Genomic DNA, 16,745 nt, shown 5'->3' with positions numbered 1-16,745 from the left:
AGAAGTTGTTCATCCATTACTAACAGATTCTATATTTTATTTTAGATCTGGAAAGCCACAGTGCCTTTAACAAAATGAACAGGCAAAATCACATTGAGCATTATTATGACAAAGTTGTCACATCCCCTTCTGATTCCGAGGCTACATCCTCCACTCACCCCCTCCCTACCTATTCATTCAACGTATACATTAGCCCCTAATTATTTTAGCACGTATGCAACGAATTCAATATTGGTATCCCCTTATCATCACCCTACATGGTCTTTAATGAGCTGTCCTCATCTATAGTGAAGACTTTACTTTTACTTTCAACGGTTGACACAGTTAGCAGCTACATAATTTTTAGATGACTTATGGGTTATAAAGCACTTTATAATGAACAACAGAGTCAGCATTACCTGATACACAGCAAGTGGTAATGTTACTGCTGTGCGGAGTATGATAGTTGAAGAAATGATCGTGGCCCACCACGGTAGACATGTCAGATCGTGAAGAAGGACTAGCTTTTCTTGAGCAAAAAGCACTGGGCTGCTTTCGGACAGAAATTTTAAAACCATGGGAGGATGAGGCGCGATTTCCGGTGAAAATTGTGAGGAGAGGGACCTTCGCTGATAACATTTGTTTCTTCCCATACTAAACAAGAAAAGCCCACATTTTTTCTCTTGGTGTAAATGGTCCAACTCAACGCCAGAATAAGATCTGTTTGCACAAACGCTGTATGCCCGATTTAACGCAGCACTTTCAACTTTAGAAACACAAAAATTCGAATATCGTGAAAACATTTTGTCCACGATAGGTGACACAGGAAGTTTCATTGAATGGTGCATTGTAAGCACTATTGACCTATTACTTCACGTTAAATGCTGTTGACATATACTTTTCTGCGAAGTTCACAAACATACACCTAGAACAACTAAGGTCCCATCTAAACAAATAATAAACAAATGCTTCTTCGAGCTAGAATCTCTGACATCTCCGATGTGATCTAAACATGTCCTGCTAGGTCAAATACTGATGTGAGAGGGCATTCTGTCATTGGCACTTACGAAAAATGCTATTACGACTAATAATGAACAATAGAAGGATCCCTCAGAATGGACTACATCGAGGACTATGATGATGGGTTAAAAAAAAAAAAAAATGCTCAATAGCGACAGGCAACTGTTCAGAATTCCTTGTTTTGGTTTTCGTTTTAGCTTTGCCGCCAATTACGTATATGTCTATATGAGTTTTCTCTGAGAGTTTTGCCGCCACATTTCGGAAGTGCTGAAGTATTGTTTATAATGGTAGGAAAAGCAGGCAGCGAGGAAACGACGAAAGAAAACTTGCCATGGTAAGATGTTCGACTGGAGAATTTCTAAATACGGAAGGAAACGGTCCCTTGTATTTGTTATATACGCACATACATACTCGACGGAATACGCAACCTTCAAATAAAGTAAATTTGATATAGAAACAAGTATAATAGAATTAGATTGTGGAGTAATGCTATATACACATAGATCTTTGCGAAACTGCACACCCTGTACAAAATTTATTTTTGAATCATCGCCTACAGTTGTGGGCGACTCACTCATTGGATGAGTGACCAATTGATAGTTTGTTCTTGTAAACGGCTTTTGATTTTGTACTTAGGGCTTACAGAATATGTAAAGAGTCAAATTTCTACGTAGTATCACTTGATCCCAACGATTTAAGGGAGACTTGCATCCGATTCAAAGGACATCAGGGTTTTACTGGCAATTCAGAAACCTCATTGTTTATAAAACTTGGAATGCAGAGGAGTGTTCGATACGAATCGTCGGCATTGGCCGTCTTAACCGAACTTTGGCAAACGTAACATGACTTAAATCGTGCTATCATAAGGATAAAAGGCAGAACAGAAGTTACAAAAAGTTAATACAGACTTAAATCAATCGTATAAACACAATCCTGTTTCAATGTATTAAATGTGCACTAGAATATTTTAAGTAGACGATGAAAACCATAACACAAATTTTACTCTATCTGGTTTTCTGTACCATGTGGCATATAATGTTTGAGTTTGTGGGTGAGTTATCTGATTCATGTCTGTACCTTCTATGTCACATTTTATACAGTCTTCTGAATAATGTTGGCTGAGCTCTGTCTTGAGCAGAGTCAATAGGGTTTTCTTGGTTGGAATCATTGCTGTTGTAGGCTGAACAACAGGTAGCCTGGATGCTGATCTACATTTTGATAAAGATTTACTTGGATGGTTTTGCTTTCCAATCTTTTTTTAGAGTTCGTCGGAGGAAGACACTTTCGATCTTTTTAACTGAAAGGTAGTACTGTCCTAAACACTTTTACTGGATGGAAGTGGCTGGAGAGTAGAGACCGAGATAAAATGATTCGGTGACTTGGTTGAACTGTTCTGCCTTCTTTCATATTTGCAGAAGTGTTGGTTTGGTAAACTCATTTTTTTAATATGGACAATTCTTGGTGCTTACTGTTCATATCCCCCCCAGTCCCTCAAGACAGAGACTTTAGTCACAGGTTCTGCTTTGTACATCACAACATTCTGGGATATTTCTTCAGCATTAGTCAGCAACTGCTTCTCAAATGCAGGAATCCAAATAACAGTGGTTGCATAATTACAGTGTCGACTTTCCTGTTCCTCATAAATGTAATTTTCAGATCTCTGACAATGCAGATGAGCTCATTCTGTTTGCAGCTGGTACTTGTATAATAGGGAACAACATACAAGAATCTTTGTTCACTTACTTGTTCACTGTCAACAGTTAAACAGAATGTAACAATGTGTATTCATTTTGGGGTCAATCTATATAAAGTGGTCCAGTGATGGTTACTTTACCATTTTAAAATATTTTAATTTTTTATATGTGATTGCCCTATATTTGAGAAGTTAAAAACAGTTTTTTAAAATAATTTATCTTGTACATTTACTCGAAGCGGCCATTTTTATTTGTAGGCCCGTGATGATTTTTCAGTCTGGAGACATTAGGGCCAAGCGAAAATTTGAATATCTCTGCACTGGATTAAGTTACAACATTGCAATGTACATGATTGTTTTAGAAAAGTGTCTTCTACAACATTGTCTATTACACAAAATACCGTAAATTCAAAAACAACCAGTCAAAATGGCCTCCAAAGTTTGATATCCAAGTTTTCAAAAAATCCACTTTTTAATAACAAACAAGGAGTGATTTATTAGAGTCTATTTTTTTCCTATAGTTTGATATCATACACTACTAGCCTCATACAGAGCAAGAGCACTTACAAATGTGTCCTTAATGTTTTATGGATTTTTGAAATTTGAAAATTTTCATTTTTTGCAAAGTTTGGGGTTAGTTATCTCACGTGGGACTGAATATAAAAATATGATTTTTGCACAGTTTGTACATCTGTATGATAGCAACGTACTGTAAAAATTTCAACATTGATATCTTACTGTGAACAAAGATATGAATTTTTGAAAAGGAGGAAATAATTCACATTACTCTATAACTGATCTTATGACTGTTGCCTATTTAAATGGTTTATTGTTTCATTGTAATAAAATTTAATTGTGACATATATTTAGTTAACACTATCACCCAATATTCATTTAGTTTATTAATTTTTAATAATGCAATATTAAACAATAGGAGCTTTTGCTTTTGTTCTATGGTAATAAAAATGGATTCACAACAAATATTTTTGGGTGACAATTTGGGCACAGTGAATTTCCAGGAATCGCATTACGTTTCACTTTGGAAGCTGTTTCACTCTCACATAACAAGGACAAATATTTAAGTTTTATTTCCCTTAAACCTTTAGTAATATGCTTTTTATGAACTGTAAGTGGATCGCAGTACTTTCTTCCAAAAATGTGGTTGTACTTTAGAATATATTTCTTCTCATGATACTCACACAATGATGTTACAGAAGAACTTACTCGAAATTTAAACAAAGTTTGTCTAACTCCATCAAATCAATTAATCAATCTCTTTATTCATCCGTTTACAGTATACATTGCATGGATGTAGTCAGTTACAATATAGTTTCTTATCTTTAATTTGTTTCAAATGCTTGGATAATAAATACAAATATTTTATATCAGTGTATATAAGTAATATTACTTTTTCATATTCAGATATTCTTCAATGCTATAAAAAGTATGTGTTAGTAAAAATTGTTTAAGATCTACCTTGAATTTATGCAATTCTTAAATTACAGTAGAAGGCAATGCACTAAAAAGTATTTTGGGCTGGTACTTTACACTTTTTTGGTAGAGTGCTCCTTTGTGGGTGTGTCTGTGAAAATCATCCCTGTTCCTTGTTTCATGGTTATGAACCTGATTATTTAATGTTGAAAATTCCTGTTGAGTTTTCAGAAAGCATACACATTCATAGATGTATAAGCTAGGAAGAGTCATTTAAATATTTCCCAGCATGACACTCTGCAGGGAACCCCTTTCATTATTCTAATAGCCCTTTTTTGAAGTTTGAAAGCTTGTTTTGCTATACATGTATTTCCCCAGATCACACCATATCTAAGCAAACTGTTCATGTAAGCATACTAGGCACACAGCAATGAGTCACTGTTGCAGCATTCCTGAAGCATTCTTAGCACAAAGCAGCATGTACTTAATTTTTTACTCAAAACTTCTAGATGCTTTTCCCATCTCAAGTGCTCATCCACCCATATACTGAGGAATTTTGTGTATGGAGCTTGTGCAATAACATAGTTCCCTAACTCAGCTTTTACTCTTTTTCTAGCTTTACTTTTAATATTACTGAAATTCACGAATACCGTTTTATCCTTATTTATGATCAAAGCATTATCACTTAACCATTTTCCTGTCTCATTTATTGTCCTAGAGACACTCTGCTGCAGATCATCCTCAGTGTATCCTTTTATAAAAATGCTAGTGTCATCAGCGAACATCCCTCACTGTTTCTGCAACTGTCATAACGCGGAACCCTGGGGCACTCCATAGCTAGTGTCTTTTTTTTTTTTTAAATCTGAAAGATACTCTTTGCTTTCATGACATATTTGTATTCCACAGCTTAATTCATTCTTGTTCAAGGCATTTAGAACCATTTTCATGAATTGGAAGACTGTCATTGACATTTTTCAAGTTTTTAGTAACTGAACCGTAAACTGTTTTGTGACACAATTCACTTGCTATCTGTCCAACAGAACACTGTTCATCCACGTTATTGCATTCCAGTTAATCTCTCAAAATTAATTACAAATTACACACAGAACAAAGCATATAAAAATTCTACACTCTCAATGAAGGATGTACATCCACTCAGAGGTTTCAGAACAAACTGACTACAACGATGTCACTCCCAACAATAATGTACTTCTACAATGCCACACCCTGCAATAATGTTCTTCTTTGTTGACAATAAACCTAACTAACGCCAAACTTTACAAAAAATTTAAATTTTCAAATTTCAAAAATTCATAAAAAATTAAGGAAACATTTGTAAGTGTTCTTGCTCTGTATGTGGCTAGAAGTGTATGGAAGCTAGAAATAGGAAAAAATTGACTCTCATAAATCACTCCTTGTTTGTTACTAAAAAGTGGATTTTTTTAAAAATTTGGATACCAAACTTTGGAGGTCATTTTGACTGGTTATTTTTTAATTTACGGTATTTTGTGTAATATACAATGTTGTAGAGGACACTTTTCTAAAAACAATCATGTCAATTGCAATGTTGTAACTTAACCCAGTGGAGAGATTTTCATACCTTTGCTAACGTCTGTAAACTGAAACATCATCGCTTGCTTACAAACGAAAATGGCAGTCATTCAGTAAAGGTGAAAAGTATTTTTTTTTCTTTTTAAAGAAAAACCTGTTTTGATCTTCTCAGTTATAGGGTAATCACACACAAAAAAATTAAAATATTTAAAAATGGTCTAGTGACCAACTTAATTTTTCTGGGACCACTTCATTTGGATTGATCCTTTGGCTGACAAAAATTTAGTGTATGCATTACAAAACTCATTCTTGTTCACCAAAGCATTAAATAAAAATACTAGTACTGAAACAGAAATGAACTTTAACTAGCTTAACTGCACGTGTAGCATAAAACCAAACAACATGACACAGTATCCAAAACATTCGACTAGTGCTTTGGAGGATTGGAGTTCAGATCCCCATTTGCTAAGCAGTTCTAAGATTTCCATCAGTACCATAATCACTTCAGCTGAATGCCAGGGTGTTCCCTCCAACAAGACAGCTATCATTGCATCCATAATCCTTATTAAAACTGGGCAAGATAATTCACTTGTAAGAAACTGGGCTCATATTGAGGAGGATGAAATTTCAAATTATTGTCCAGCCATCCAGATTTACATTTTCCCATATTTTGTCATTATGCATAACATCTGTATCAGTAGTAGTACACAGTGGTTTAAAAACTGGAAATGGAAACTTACATCACAAAAATTAAGTGAAACAGATGCCATTAAAATCTGTTGATTCCTCTCCATTATATATCTGTTGTGGTCATCATTCCAAATACAGGTTTGATGCAGCTCTCCCTGCCAATTCATGCTGTGTAAGCTTCTTCATCTCTGTATTACTACAGTTGACAGCCATTCGAACAATGCCACCAAGGAGTAGGGCCTAGACACTCTGTGCATGATGTTAACAGTACAGGTCATACTATTACAAAACATATTTTTAGCTGCTAGCCTATATTGAGCTCCACATATATCAGATTCTTGCCTAAAATATAAAGGAAAGTGTGATACTTTAATTAGTGTATATTTGTTCTCTTGTTTGTCTTTTTTTCCCCTTCATAAAATTGTCTTGAAACTTTTTAGAACCTAAGAGAAACTGTGCAATATCGATACAAATCTCTATGTAGAGGAATTAAGAAAAGGTTTGGAGATTCCAGTAATTTTTTCTTTGTGCTTAAAAATACAGAAAAAAAACTTCAGTCCTTTTCTCTTAATCTTGAGTATTGTAATTTTATTGATATGTACAATGCAATTAATCCACTTGATATAATTATTCAAAAGAATACTGACTGAAGAACCAATCATACAGTCAGTGTCGTCATGTACAGTGTAATTTGTCGTACACTACCCAACAAATATATCATACCAAGCAAGTTGCTATGACACACACAAAACAATACATTTCTTTGGCACCTTTCCTGAAAAAGCAACTCTTCTTTTTCTGTAAGCAATTTTTGTGCAGTAAAAAATATAAATGCTGCACAGGCTATAGCATCCTAAGTTAACACAGCCCATCTCTACTGGTAACGGGTGTTAAATGAATTCAGTCATCTTTCACTTCCTTGTCATCTGCCAGATACATTTTTCAATAATTGCTTTTACTTTTCTTAAAAGTCTCAATTTGTCCAGTAGCCTCTTAGGTAATGAAGCACGGGCCACGCATCCTCATCTAACACATAAATTTAACTCTTCATTGTATGTAACTTTTGAAAGGTCATTTATGTCTGATTCATTAGAGAAAATATCTTCCATTGAAACCACATTATCACCCAATTTTTGTGACTTCCATGTGAATGCCACATAGCTTTGTACCATTGTTCTATTGTGTCTCTAAAATCTATGTAATTGAGAAATGGTAATTACCACCACTCATCTGATGATAATTCCCAAATGTGCTTTCCATGTCATCAGTTTGAATCTTGCCTGTTAGAAGGTACTGTCTATTTCTCTCAGTGAGCCAGTACCAACCAGAACCGTCAAGGCAAGGGTGGTATATGAAGAGCTAAATCAGTTTGTTTACCAAGAGCAATTACACTCTGACAGTTTTCCTTCACTAACCAATTTGCAAACTGATGTAGGAACAGTAGCATGTGTTGAGAATTCCTTGTTATTGGCTCTTGAAACTTATTAAATAATCTTTGACCTTTTAATAGAGTTTTAATGTTAGCTGCATCCCACTACTTGCAAACTCTCTCATTCAAAGTTGTAGTATCATTTGAGTATTCTGTATTGTGTTTAGAACCTAATTCCTTCAGAACAATAACTGTTGTGTGGTCAAAAACATGAAGAGCAAGTGTTACGCTCTGCCTTTGCGTGGTTGATAGATACAGTGATTTAAGACATTTTATTGGCGAATTTCAACAAATTTGCCTCCCCCTGCGGATCCAGGGGTTAGAATAGGTCCGAGGTATTCCCGCCTGTCGTTAGAGATGACCACGAGGAGTCTCACACTTTTTGGCCCTATAAGTTCAGGTCCCATTTTCTGGGTTGACCTGCCACTTTCTAAATTCTACAGAAGTGCAGGGCAGGCTATATGGGGAAGGACACCTTACGTGATGCATGAGTTATCCATAGTGCTATTAGATTTGATCTTCTGAACCTCTTCTCGTCATGGCTTTGCATCTCCACCTGCAATTCAACTATTTGGGCAACGACACTTTCCAGAGTATGTCATCTTCTTTCATTGTCTCCTGTCCAGACTGCACAGTACTCCAAAAGGAGCGGAAGATCATGGAGTACAAGACCCTGGACCAGTTTACTTACCAAGAGGCTAAATGTAAATTTGAACAATTACACCCCATTTGATTGACGTCCACATATGCTGCAGCTACATTACCATCGCCATCACAAGTACAAGTCGTAGCACTCTTGGTGCCACGAGCAGTGGGCCCTCCAGGCCACCAGAATACATCAGTCCCCTTTTTGCTCCCAAATTACTTATTTCGGGAGCAAGCTGCCCCCCACCCAAATGCAGGGGACTTTGGTCCCCTCCGCCAGCCAGAGAAGCAACAGCCTCCTCCGGCTCCTCTTGTGCAGAAGGGGTCCCTTGGGACCCTCTCTCCCAAGGTCTCTACTAATGCCACAGTGGACACTCGCCAGTGGCTGAAGAGCCAAAAGCTGCGGGACGAAGAGCTTCGCGGTCTTCCTCCATGCCTGAAGCTACTTCGGAAAAGTCCTCCCAGCACGCCCCTAAAGAGAAGCGAGAGAGCAAGCAAACAAAAAAAAGGACCCTCCGGTGACCCCAACACCACAACTTCCTACCAGTTCTGCATCTGAGAATGAGATGGAGATCTTAGCGTGCCCTGAGGACCTGGATCTCACTCATGCCTCATCCACAATAGGAATGGATACAAATAATCAATCGGTGCAAGCAGGAGACCCTGAGACATAACATGCATCCTTGCACACTTCATGCCTTCCCAACCTCACGATATCATCATCCTCCAGTGGAATTGCTGTGGTTTCTTCCACCACCTGGCTGAGCTATGGCAACTGTTAAGCTTTACACCTGATTTCTGCATTGCTCTCCAGGAAAACTGGTTCCCTGCAATGCGGACCCCTGCCCTCTGTGGCTATTGGGGATATTACAAGAACCGTAGCGGCTATAATAAAGTGTCAGGTGGAGTTTGCGTTTATGTCCTGAACTCTGTATGTTGTGAACCTGTGCCCCTTCGAACTGCTCTTGAATCTGTGGCTGTCAGGATAAGGACGACACAGGAAATAACTGTCTCCAACGTATATCTTCCTCCAGATGGTGTAGTACCCTTGAATGTATTGGCTGCACTGATTCATCAACTCCCTAAACCTTTCCTACTTTTGGGAGATTTTAACGCCCATAACCCCTTGTGGTGTGACACCGTGCTTACTGGCCGAAGTAGAGATGTCGAAACTTTACTGTCTCAACTCGACCGCTGCCTCTTAAATACTGGGGCCCCCCACACATTTCATGTGGCCCATGGCACTGATTTATCCCTCTGCAGCCCAGGACTTCTCCTGTCTGTCCACTGGAGAGCCCACGATGACTTGGGTGGTAGTGGCCACTTTCCCATCTTCCTGTCACTCCCCTAGTTCCATTCCCCCAGATATCTACCAAGATGAGCTTTAAACAAAGCAGACTGGGAAGCTTTCACCTCTGTTGCCACCGTTGAATCTCCCCCACATGGTATCTTCGATGTGGTGATTGAGCGGGTCACTAGAACGATCGTTTCTACAGCAGAAAACACGACCCTTTGTTCTTTAGGACACCACTGGTGAAAGTCAGTACCTTGGTGGTTGCCGGAAATCACTGAGGCCATTAAAGAGTGTTGGAGAGCTCCACAGCGACATAAGCGGCACTCTTCCTTCAAGCACCTAATAGCTTGTGAACAGCTCCATATCTGCGTTCGCCAGCTTGTAAAAAGATGGAAACAGGAATGTTGGAGAGGAACGTCTCGACCATTGTGTGCCATACGTCACCTTCCCAAGTCTGGACAAAGATCAGACGTGTTTTTGGGTACCAGACCATGACAGGTGTCACTGGCATTAATATCAGTGGTGTGTTATCTACAGACACAAACGCAATTGCTGAGCACTATGCGCGAGCCTCCGCATCAGAGAATTATCCCACAGCCGTTTGCACGCTCAAACGGCAGATGGAAAGGAAAGATCACTTGTTCACTGAATGTCACAGTGAACCCTATAATGAGTGGGAGCTCCTCAGCACTCTTGCCCATGGCTCTGACATGGCTCCTGGGCCAGATTGGATCCACTGTCAGATGATCAAACATCTCTCATCAGACTACAAGCGGCATCTCTTCGTCATCTTCAACCTGATCTGGTGTGATGGCGTCTTTGCATTGCATTGGTGGGAGAGCACCATCACTCCAGTGCACAAACCTCGCTAATACAAACTTGATGTGGATAGCTATCAACCCATCATCCTCACCAACGTCCTTTGTAAGCTGTTAGAACATATACTAAGTCGGCGGTTGTGCTGGGCCCTGGAGTCATGTGGCCTACTTAGTCCAGGCCAGGGTGGTTTCCACCAGTGTCACTCTACCGCTGATAATCTAGTTTCCCTCAAGGCTGTCATCCGAACAGTGTTTTCCAGTCGCCAGCATCTGGTTGCCATCCTTTTTGATTTACAAAAGTCTTACAACACGACCTGGCGACATCATATCTTGTGACATTATATGAGTGGAGTATCCGGGGCCCGCTCCCGATTTTTATCCAAAATTTCCTGTTGCTTTGTACTTTCCATGTCCAAGTTGGTGCCTCCCATAGTTCCTCCCCCCCCCTCCCCCCTCTCCCTTCCTATCGAGGAGAATGGGTTCCTGCAGGTCTCTGTATTGTGTGTGTTTCTATTTTTAGTGGCCATATTTCTGCATTTTGTACTGCTCTTCCAGTACTGGTGTTGCTGAGCGGTGCCCGCAGGGAGCCATCCAGAAGGTGCAGTCACGGACTCTAGGCCTCGGCTTCCAGCTTTCAGCTGCAAAGTCATGTGTCACGCATGTCTGTTGGCGTTGTACCGTTCATCTGGAATCAGAACTTTACCGTAATGACGATCCACTCACTGTAGTGGAGACATATCGATTCTTAGGCCTGGTTTTTGATGCCAGATTGACGTGGATTCCTCAACTTCGCCAGCTGAAGCAGAAGTGCTGGCAGCACCTAAATGCCCTCCACTGCCTGAGCAACACCAACTGGGGTGCACATCGCTTTATGCTGCTGCAGTTCTGCAGAGCCCTTGTCAAATCCCGCCTTAACTATGATTCAGCAGCACCCTCAGTGTTGCATTTACCTGACCCAGTGCACCACTGTGGCCGTTAGGGCGGGTCCGGTGACCAGCGTCCTGCTGGAGGCCAGAGTCCATCCATTGAAGGTTAGACGTGCACAACTGCTCGCCAGTTATGTTGCACACATTCCTATTTCCCCTGAGCATCCGAATTACGATCTCCTTTTCCCACCCACAGCAGTTCATCTCCTGTATCGGCGGCCCAGGTCAGGGCTCATAATTGCATTTTGCGTCTGATCTCTTCTGTCTGAAGTGGAGTCCTTGCCTTTACCACCTATACTCAAGGTCAAGTCACGTACACCTTCATGGTGTACACCTAGGCCGTAGATTCGCCTGGACCTTTCACGTGGCCCTAAGGACTCAGTTAACCCCGCAGCTCACCGGTGTCACTTCCTCTCGATTATTGACATGTACTGGTGCCATGAAGTGGTTTACACTGATGGTTCAGTGGCTGATGGTCACATTGGCTTTTCATATGTTCATCGAGGACATATTGAACAGCACCCCTTGCCAGATTGCTGCAGTGTTTTCACTGCAGAGCTGGCAGCCATTTGTTGTGCTATTGAGTGCATCTGCTCATGCTCTGGCGAGCCATTTCTTCTCTGTACTGACTCCTTGAGCAGCCTACAAGCTATCGACCAGTGCTACCCACACCATCCTTTGGTAGCACCCATCCAAGAGTTCGTCCATGTCCTGGAATTGTCCAGTCGTTCCGTGGTGTTTGTGTGGACCCCAGGCCACATCGGAATCCCAGGAAATGAACTTGCTGACAGGCTGGCCAAACAGGCTACATGGATCCAGAATGAGATTTTCACTCTGCAGCGGAGCGCTGATATGAAACTTCCTGGCAGATTAAAACTGTGTGCCCGACCGAGACTCGAACTCGGGACCTTTGCCTTTCGCGGGCAAGTGCTCTATCAACTGAGCTACCGAAGCATGACTCATGCCTGATACTCACAGCTTTACTTCTGCCAGTACCTAGTCTCCTACCTTCCAAACTTTACAGAAGCTCTCCTGCGAAACTTGCAGAACTAGCACTCCTGAAAGAAAGGATATTGCGGAGACATGGCTTAGCCACAGCCTGGGGGATGTTTCCAGAATGAGATTTTCGCTCTGCAGCGGAGTGTGCGCTGAAATGAAACTGGACATCGGCATCCCTACAACTGACCTGCGATCATTATTACGCCACAACATTTTTCAACTTTAGGAGACGGAATGGCATTATCTCAGTACGCACAACACACTGCATGGCATTAAGGAGACTATGAATGTGTGGAAGTCCTCCATGCGGGCCTCTCGCACTGTCTCTGTGGTTCCCTGCCGGCTTTGCATTGGCCATACATGGCTAACACGTTTACCTCCTCTGTTGTGTGGACCCACCTCGGTGTCGCTGTGGCTCACAAATGATAGTTGTCCACCTCTTGCTGGACTGCCCACTTTTACCCGCTCTGTGGCAGACTTTGGCGGACTTTTTAACTTTCCCAGCCCACTACCTTCAGTGTTGGGCGACAATACTTCAACTGCAGATTTAGTTTTAAGTTTTATTCGTGAGGGGGATTTTTATCGTACCATCTAAGAGTGGGCGTTTGGCCTTCTGTCCGAGGCCTTTTAACATTTTAATGTTCGGATAATAAGTTGCCGTCTCTTTATCTAAGAATAGACGATGAACGCAGCTAGCCGCTATCTCTGTGTAATGTCTTGTCTGTATAGACGTGTATCTATTGCCTTTAAGATCCCTTCACCTTCACACATAAATCTATACAGTAAAGTAAGGCCCTCCCAGTTCTTGGCTGATCTGTGATAAGACAGGCGAAAAATTAGACTAATGGAGGATTATTAGTATTATCTCGATTTTCATTCGCTCTCTCTCTTTCTCTCCTTTATCTATGTACAGTTTTTAATATAATATTTCATTACGTGAAATCAGCCAAATAGGATCTTTGGTGGAAAGATTGCGAATTCCAGATGTGTACGAAGCCTTTTTGGATGATTTAACACACTCAGTGATTGCAGGCTCTCTTCGACACAGCTGAAACTTCCCCACTAATTACAGGGCCAACGTGATCATCAAATGATTCAGAAAAAACTCATTTGTTCATTCACTCCAGAACAAAAAAAAGTCATAAACCTTATTTATGAAGGAAATTGTGTATTAAATCCATCTCCATTACATGTCCAGATCTCCGGTGATTCCACGCCTTAATTATTTTCCTTTTACAGTCTCTTTCTTTTCAAACAAACCACTAGCGGCACAAATGTTAATTGGCTCGCTTTAGCGAGAAGAAAAGCAGAATATGTATCTCTCGGAAACACGTCAATCCCTCAACAGATACTCCAGAAGCTGTCCTAGTTACCACTCTAACAACCATGGAGGATGCATATATGCATCTCTCTTATTTCAAAGAATAAACACACTAGAAAATACTTTGGCGTCGTCGAGCTGTCGCCGCATATATCACGAGAAAATCAGATCAGATAACTTTTCCAAAGTGAATGAATGTGGATGGTTTGATTGAAAATGATTAATTGGTGCATGGTAGAGGGTATTTTCTGTGGGGACATTACAGCCTCCACACTCCCTCCATTTTAACTGTCACCCTTTCTCTGCATTTTTTTGTCTTGGTGTTCATCTTTTCCCTTCATGTGTTCATCTCACCTTGTCTTTTTCAATTGGACATTTTAATGTGTTGCAGAGTGGCTGGCTCCTCCTTTTTATTCTTGTGTGCAGCCAGCCATGGTACTCTGCTTTCTTGGTTTAATATCCTCTACCTGTTTCTTGCATCTCTCTGTTGTTGTTGTTGTTGTTTGTTTGTTTTTCCTTCCTTTCGGTATTGTGCTGTACGTCTCATCATTTGTTTTATTCTTTCTCTTGTGCAATTGTTTTAACAGGAACAAGGGAATGATGACCAAGCAGTTTGGTCTTCTCTCCCCCACCCCCCCCCCACCCCCACCCCCCCCCACCCCCACCCCCTCCAGCCCTTTTCAACCAACCAGCCAACAAATTTGCCTTTTCAAGCAAGTGAAGAGATTTCAAACTACTGAAAGATTCAAAACGACCATCAATTTCATTGCTAAAATCTGGAAACTCTACAAATTCTTCTTTCGTTTTTATCCAGTTGTTATGTATACACTTCAAAAAGTGCACACTATCAAGTAGAAAATACAAAGGTGTACATCCAACATCTGGAGAAGAGAGTGGATGTTTAATTTTAAGTTCTGGTGGACCACTGACATATGATACAGCTTTCTTATTGTTGGCGTTATCATCAGATACAGCACCAACAACTTTGAACCCAATGCTCTCCAATTTCAATATAATATCTTTCTACTTAGGCCGTAGATGCACATTCGCCACTATTATAGGCCTGATCTACAAGAGTTCACTCCACTCTCCCCCTTTTGTAATCCATCTGTGACTTTAAATGGATTTTATCCATCAGGAGGAGAACAGTTCAGTCTTGTTCCGTTAAAAATGACTCTTTCTTTCTTATGCACCTTAGAATATGTGTAGAAATTTGATCAAGAGTAGGATGACTAGAAAATCCACCACATATTCCAGTCAGAATAGCAAACTTAGGCATAGTTATTATTCCACTGCTTCTTAAAAACCTATAATAATGAGGAGAAATGTAATAAACTAATGACCCTAAAACTAAAATATCCTATCAATATCTTGCCCTGTTGTTATGTTTTAATAACAAAACCTAATCTTTCAAAAGTGTGGTCATTTTTTGTTTATCTGACAACTTTTCAGATAAATGATTCAAAATAATACCTACAAAATCAGTGCTCTCATTAGTATTCTGATCTCTTCTATTGCTAAATTTTAAATTGACAGTATGAAGCACATTAGTTAGTTGTACTGAAATCTTGAAGTTCCTAATTCAGTCAATCTGTAGATCATTAACATGAACAGTGAGACTTAAGTTTTCACTAATTAAAAGCGAATATACACTAGTCTCCTTTTTATCACAAAGCCACTCATTCAAATTATAACTATCAACTTTATCATATAATTTCTTCATAGAAGAGAATGATATTGACTTCAGATGATCTTCATGACAAGATATACTTTCCTTTTGGGCAGAATTGATGAAAGCATGTTCCAAATGCTGTCTCTGATCCTCAGGATACTCTCATGATGTTGGAGGTGTAGATAAATATTCAGGACATCCAGGCAATAGTGAAGATACTGCACCTGTAACAAACGTTAATTCCCATTACCTCGCCTGGTAAGTCATAAGGGTAACAGATTCATTCAGTAATGACATGTCCTCACTCGAATTCAGTAAATACCCAACTAATCTTTTCTTAGGCGCGGACGGTCAAGAAGTGCTGTAATTAATTTTCCAGTCTTAGTATCATATTCAGATACAGTTCTTTCTATGTTGTGTACATGAAAGTGCAGCTCCCAGACATCTTAAAAATGGTGGATGAGGTCACATTAAAATGATACAGCAATTTATGTATGTAGGTCATGTTTATAAATTACAGTTAACACCCAAAGTAAATAAAAATATTTAATGAGTTTATTTACTAAAGCTGCTACTTACCACAGAATGATCTTAACGGTGTAAAATTTTCTCAGTGAACTACTCTTATTCATTCTATCATCATATTTTCATCGTATGAAAAAGAAAATGTACTGACTGTTTCTTTAATAGTGTAATTGCCTCTCTGTGGTATATTTTAATGTTGAAGCAGTAATAATAATAACGATTATAATACCTTTTCCATATTTCAGTTCGTTCTTCATACCACAAGTCTGTGACAGAAAAGTAACAACCAAAAGTTTTCTGTTTATCACCCCTAGCATTTACGCCACAAGCAATTCCAGAGAGAGTGAAAAGGCCATATTCCTAGATGGCATTGATTTGAATGTGCTTATTGTAGTCAAGCCGTGTTCTTGCTCTAGTTTTTACATCCTGTACTTCTGTCCATTACCAAATTGATGATTCATTGATTCCTTGGGATGTGTCCTATCAGCTGATCCCCATTGATTCCTTGGGATGTGTCCTATCAGCTGATCCCTTCTTTTGGTCAAGTTATGAGCTAAATTTCTTTTTGGCCCAGTTCATTTCAGTATCCAATCTTCAGTATTCTTCTGTAGCATCACATTTCAAAAACTTGTGACAGCATAATCTGTATCACCTTCATAGTTTCGGGTGTTATTGAATATAGTGAATGTTAAAATTCAGGAGTAAGTAAGAAACATGAGGGTTTTTTTTTTCCCCCCCTCAAAAAAAAGAAA

At 39.7% G+C, this 16,745-nt stretch overlaps 2 protein-coding genes across 3 annotated transcripts in view; one reads left to right on the top strand and one right to left on the bottom strand.

The window, feature by feature from the left end:
- LOC124614346 (cytochrome c oxidase assembly protein COX18, mitochondrial) overlaps window positions 1–1,087 on the bottom strand; it is a 74,809-nt gene extending 73,722 nt beyond the window's left edge. For both annotated transcript variants that reach the window (XM_047142935.1, XM_047142936.1), the window contains exon 1: window positions 399–1,087. In XM_047142935.1, coding sequence (XP_046998891.1) covers window positions 399–827 — 429 coding nt within the window. In that variant the 5' untranslated portion in view covers window positions 828–1,087. The remainder of the gene's footprint in view (window positions 1–398) is intronic.
- A 98-nt stretch (window positions 1,088–1,185) lies between these two features.
- The window catches only part of LOC124614314 (replication factor C subunit 5), an 81,436-nt gene continuing 65,876 nt past the window's right edge, over window positions 1,186–16,745 (top strand). The window contains exon 1 of the mRNA XM_047142933.1: window positions 1,186–1,333. Within this exon, the coding sequence (XP_046998889.1) occupies window positions 1,284–1,333 (50 nt within the window). The 5' untranslated portion in view covers window positions 1,186–1,283. The remainder of the gene's footprint in view (window positions 1,334–16,745) is intronic.

Source organism: Schistocerca americana, chromosome 1 (assembly GCF_021461395.2).
Source record: "Schistocerca americana isolate TAMUIC-IGC-003095 chromosome 1, iqSchAmer2.1, whole genome shotgun sequence".
Lineage (NCBI taxonomy): Eukaryota > Metazoa > Arthropoda > Insecta > Orthoptera > Acrididae > Schistocerca > Schistocerca americana.
Note: the sequence above shows the minus strand (reverse complement) of the source record. Positions and strands in the feature narration are given on the sequence as shown.